Genomic DNA, 5,054 nt, shown 5'->3' on the forward strand with positions numbered 1-5,054 from the left:
TCTTCCTACACGTACATCAAGTAGCTCACTAGAGACCATTAATTTTTAACTTTTTACTGCTTATATTTACATTACAGAGCTCAGGGTACCTGGCACACAGGCTACACTGTGTATTTTTAAACAACAAAAGTCACATAAGACCCTGACTGTTAATCATTGAGACACTCATTTTTTAATACACTGTTCTCAAGTCAGGTGATGCAAGGGGTCCAAAACGTACAGTATGTACTGTAATTTTCATTCACACAGAGAAACACAAATATGTGGCATGGCAACACTGGAGAAGTCTTCTGGAGTGCCAGGTAATTCAGGATAAAGTTATGAGAAAGAGATCTGGTACTCATGAAAAGTTACTTTTTTATTCAAAAACCTTAGAAAAAATGTGTATAAAATAAATCTTGATTTTTTTTTTTTTTTTTTTAAAGCATATGGTTTCATAAAAGAGTACAGACACTGTGAACAGAAGCATGAACTTTTGCCAGTCACTGTAAAAACTGAAATCATCAAGAGGAAATTAAATGACTGAATGAGAAATTCCAGAATATTTTGATATTAACTCAGCTGATTAAATAAAATCATAACATTAAATCAGATCTACATGGGGCTCTTTGCTTTCTTATAAATCTGCTGCCACCTGCTGGACTGAAAGCTTTACTGCGTATATAATACACTGCAGATCCATGTCATCTGACCTTTTCCTCATTTGCTGTCCTTCAAAGGTGCAAACAGGTGTGGCTTAACTCAATCTTTAAACACCTAACTTTTATAAAAAGTGCTATAAAAGTGTAAGTGTTATTAAGGGTTATAAAAGTGTTATCTGAGAGCAGCTCCTGTGAGTGGTAATTCTTTAACTCCGATTCCTGCTCCTGGTCCCTCTAGGATGGTGAAAGCTTTCAGGATGCCACAGGTTTCAGTGGGACCCAGACATTGACTCTGTGCTTCTGCTGGAGTCTCTGGTCAGATTGTCCTTGATGTTTTGGAGCTTGAACTGGATCTGCTGAACGGAGCGAGACACGTGGTCTCTAAAAGAGGTCTGATTTGCTGTGTAGAGGATGAAGATCTGCAGACCCTGAAAGAGGAAAGGTAAGTGACTCAGACTCAGTCTCAGCTGTGTTACCTGACAGGTGAGTGTAAAGTGTGAGTGAGATGAAGCTGACTTACCTGTGTGCTTGTACTAATGCAGAAGAGGATGCTGAACACCAGGTGAATGTGTCCTGAAGTGATAAGGACCAGGTACCCTAGAGTCCAGGAAAGACCGAGCATGACGGTGATAGAGAGATTGGCCAGGACCTCCTTCAGATATTCACTCCTGGTGCTGTAGACAGAGACAGGTGTGAACTCTGCAGGTAACCTCTCATACCTGAAGAGTCTTTGTTTAATTGTTTGAGATCTGTGTTCAGTTTGAGAACTTGATTACATCTTGATTTGGGGGTTGTTCTTGCAGTTTTTCAGGGGGAACAGGACCATCATGATCAGATCATAGATCAGGATCAGACCCTCAGGAAGCAGGAAACCCCAGAACATTGGCCGGCCAAAGTGAAACTCTTTGTTTTTATCGAGAGCGGCGAGCCAGCAGCTGAGTGAGAAAGAGAGAAAGAGAGAGAGACAGAGAGTGGCAGTTACCTCAGACCACAAGCTAACCCATACCTCAACATAAGAGCATAATATACCCACAATTCCTCCTGTCTGTATCTCTGAGGCTCTTCAAAGCTATATGTGGCGCCCAGTGAGACTGCCATGAAGACAGCCGGAATGCCTGAGATGACACAAAGAGTGAAAACACAAAGGTTAAAGGTGATTTCTGGGAGGTATTCCACGAAGCTGGCTAAAATAGGCCAGGCTATCGCCAATAAGCATGGCTTGAAAAAGCGGCCACTTTAATCTTAGCTGCAACTTGTTCCACTAACGAGGCTCAGCTGATTTTCAGAGACACTTATTCAAGCCAGGCTGATCCAAGCTGCGGCTAAGCGCGCGTCCGCAGTAGATAAAGAGCCAGACGTGTCGATTGTTTGAAATGACCAAATCATGTCAAAACCGAGAGCGGAGACGTTTCCCTCAGCGGAGAAAAAACCCTCATGGAGTCATATGATAGAATAGAATAGAATAGAATAGAATAGAAATAGAATAGAAAATACTTTATTTATCCCCGAGGGGAAATTCAGGAGTCACAGCAGCATTTAAGAAAACAAAAGTAAGAAAGAATATAGAAAGTGCAAAAAGGTCCATAAGAAATTAGATGACGACATCCCGTCCACCACTCGTCCACCACTCTCCAGCCCAGCCAGTCTCCACCTCCACAGGGTCCAGGACTGAGCCTCCCCAGCAGTCCGTTCAGTCTCTGTCTCCTGGATCCTGTCTGCTCACAGCAGGCGAAGCTCCTCCGATGTGTCGCCGGCGTCCGATGTCAGCTCCGTTAGCCACGTCCGTGAACAGCACGATGCCGCTGGGTTAGCACGGCTAGCTCGTCCATCCCCCGGAGCTGGATCCCACATTCCCAACAACGATGGATGGAAGGACAGGTCCACATTGTCATCTCCCAGCTCACACCCGAGAACCAGCACGTTGTCCTCACCTCCTCCTCCTCAGCTCGAGGAAAATCATCAAGCCCTTCACTAGTTAGCATTGGCATGCTACAGGCTGCTAACAGCTGAGTTTGCATGTAAACAATGCAGCCATGGTTACATGTAGGATCTCCAGACAAACACAGGAGAAAAGTAGTCAAAAATATCGCCGAAGCCACAAAAAGTTTGGTGTCCGTGACCGACAATGAACCATACAAAGTGATGATCCACTCCAAATACAAAGATTACGAAAAAGAGACGAAAAAAATTCCAAGAAACGGACAAAGACGAGAGAGCTGCTGCAACAGGCAGCTACTTGGGTAGCGCCTAGCAACGGAAAAAGTTGGAAAATGATGACTACAAAGTGAAATTCACAGGTGTGCGGTCAGGGGAGGCAGGGGAGGCAGTGCCTCCCCTAGGCTAACAAGAAAAAAAAAAAAAAAAAAAAAAAAATATATATATATATATATATATATATATATATATATATATATATATATTGTGAAAAAAAAATCAGTTGTTGGTATACAATTTGTCATAATTAAAAAATAAAAATAGAAATTGCTGATTTGTCAATGAGAGGGAGGCTAACAGAGGGGAACAGCGTTTTCCGCTGGCTTCATGCTTGTAATGTGCGTCGGAGGCAGAGACTCCGAGAAAGAGAGAGACCGTTTACTTGAAGTCACTAAGGTCTCACACTGATTGACATGGGCATCGATGAGGCACAGCGCTTTTCTGCCTCCGCAGGTTGTTATACCCCACCCTCTTCGAGGTCTCGCGATAGTTTGTCAGTGCAGAGGTTTGATAGAGTATACTGGAGGTGCCTGGCCTGTGTTCTTGTGTTGTTGGGATACGGGTCATTTTTGTTCGTATTTTGCTCTTTCTCCTGTGATGTAAATTCTGTAGAAATGCAGGTGAACGTATGTTTCGGGTTTTAATTGGCATTTTGTCTTGTTAACTCCGGGACTTCAGTCCGTCTCTGAACCGTAGATGGGAAAGCTGATTAACATTTATTTACTTGGATCGTTGCTGGCAACCGGTGTCTAGGAGTCCGGACCAAAGTGAGGGAAAAGACTAAAGAGGAGAAAAAAAAGGTGCACCTTGTGCACAACCGCACATTTATTGAGGAAACAAAGACCAAAATAATGCACTCCCACCCCACACACACCATGCATGTACTCAGACCGTCTCTCCTGCTGCTATGTCACACGCACGCACACACACACACACACACACACACAGCACAGCCTGTCACCCCATTAAAGGGGACAGGGCTGGCCAGTAACAGTTTGTATTAGCAAATGTGAGCAGTGCACCGTATATAACACATACACACACACACACACACACACATATAGAAATTTCAACTTTAGCTGGCTGCCTGCCTCCTTCATCATGGACCTCACTGCACGTTACTGCACATAAAAGGGTAACACGCTGGCAATAATTAAAGCCAGAGATGCTGCTGGTTCAAGAATATCATGCTTTTGTGTCAAATCAACACTGACTGTTTCTGATGAGTTTGATGACCTTTTTCTTCTCACTCTGAAGCTCCTCACACTGCTGTGGCCTAGAGGAGATTGATCTTGATTAAATTAAAGCTGTTCATATATATAGGCCTATATACTTCATGGGGTGATGTTTCATCAATCACTGACTAAAACAGCAGAAAAAGACATGTAGATGAGATGTCATTTTTTTAATTAGAGATGATTCAGCTGTCAGATGAGATGGGTCAGTGATACAGTGCCCTATATTTAAATAAGGAGGAAGACACAAAGTTATGTCACCATGTGGAATCACCTTTACATTATTATTATGATCAGAATGGACCGCTGGTAAAAGGAAGGTATTTATATGGAAAATTGTGGCTGTTGTCACCTTTTATATCATAAAACAATTTGTGCCTTTATTCTGTTATATGTTGACTGTACTTTGAGGCTGACAGAAGAAAGAAAATTAGATCATTTCAAATAGTTACCACTGGTGGGATCGAACCCACGCCTAAAGTAAAACATGGATCACTGAACATCTACACTGTAAAAAATTACCAGGATTTCACAATATTTCACTGTATTTTCTCACAGTAAATTGCTGTATTACAACTTTACAGGACTTAACTGTAATAATTACAATATAAGACTGTAATTTTAAAATTTACAATAACAACAGTATTACTACAGTCAACTGCTGTGATATTTGCTGTTTCAATTATTACCAGGATTTTACAGCATTTTATTGCATTATTTCACCATGAAATGCTGTATTAAGACTATCCACTGCAAAAACACAGCAAATTCCATGAACTGAATTGTGGGACGTGCAGCAGATTTTCAACATTTTCAAGGTTGATGCCACCAAAGTAAGTTTAACATATTCTGTCAAGTTATTGTACCCTTGTTTTCCACCTTTACTTTATCTACATATTGTCATTTTGAACTGGTGTGAAGTTCACCATATTAATCCCTCTTTTCTCTGACGCTTTTTTATTTG

At 41.8% G+C, this 5,054-nt stretch overlaps 1 protein-coding gene across 1 annotated transcript; it reads right to left on the reverse strand.

Moving 5' to 3' along the window:
- Positions 1-568: 568 nt before the first annotated feature.
- Positions 569-1,811, reverse strand: LOC141803536 (adhesion G-protein coupled receptor G7-like). Its single transcript, XM_074687639.1, has 4 exons — positions 1,675-1,811; positions 1,418-1,576; positions 1,162-1,315; positions 569-1,069 (listed from the first exon to the last, which is right to left on the reverse strand). The coding sequence occupies exons 1-4, from the start codon at positions 1,737-1,739 to the stop codon at positions 911-913; spliced, it is 537 nt and encodes a 178-aa protein (XP_074543740.1). The 5' UTR covers positions 1,740-1,811; the 3' UTR covers positions 569-910.
- Positions 1,812-5,054: the final 3,243 nt, after the last annotated feature.

This window comes from Halichoeres trimaculatus, unplaced genomic scaffold (assembly GCF_033239565.1).
Source record: "Halichoeres trimaculatus isolate MK-OKI-2021-1 unplaced genomic scaffold, fHalTri1.1 fHalTri1_scaffold_14, whole genome shotgun sequence".
Classification (NCBI taxonomy): Eukaryota; Metazoa; Chordata; class Actinopteri; order Labriformes; family Labridae; genus Halichoeres; species Halichoeres trimaculatus.

Excerpts from the sequence above, each read along its gene's own strand:
- LOC141803536 (XM_074687639.1), bottom strand. The coding sequence starts at position 1,739 with ATGGCAGTCTCACTGGGCGCCACATATAGCTTTGAAGAGCCTCAGAGA. Across the intron at positions 1,316-1,417 it reads AACAACCCCCAAATCAAGAT|CACCAGGAGTGAATATCTGA; the intron begins GTAATCAAGTTC and ends CTCTGTCTACAG. Across the intron at positions 1,070-1,161 it reads GCATTAGTACAAGCACACAG|GGTCTGCAGATCTTCATCCT; the intron begins GTAAGTCAGCTT and ends TTCCTCTTTCAG.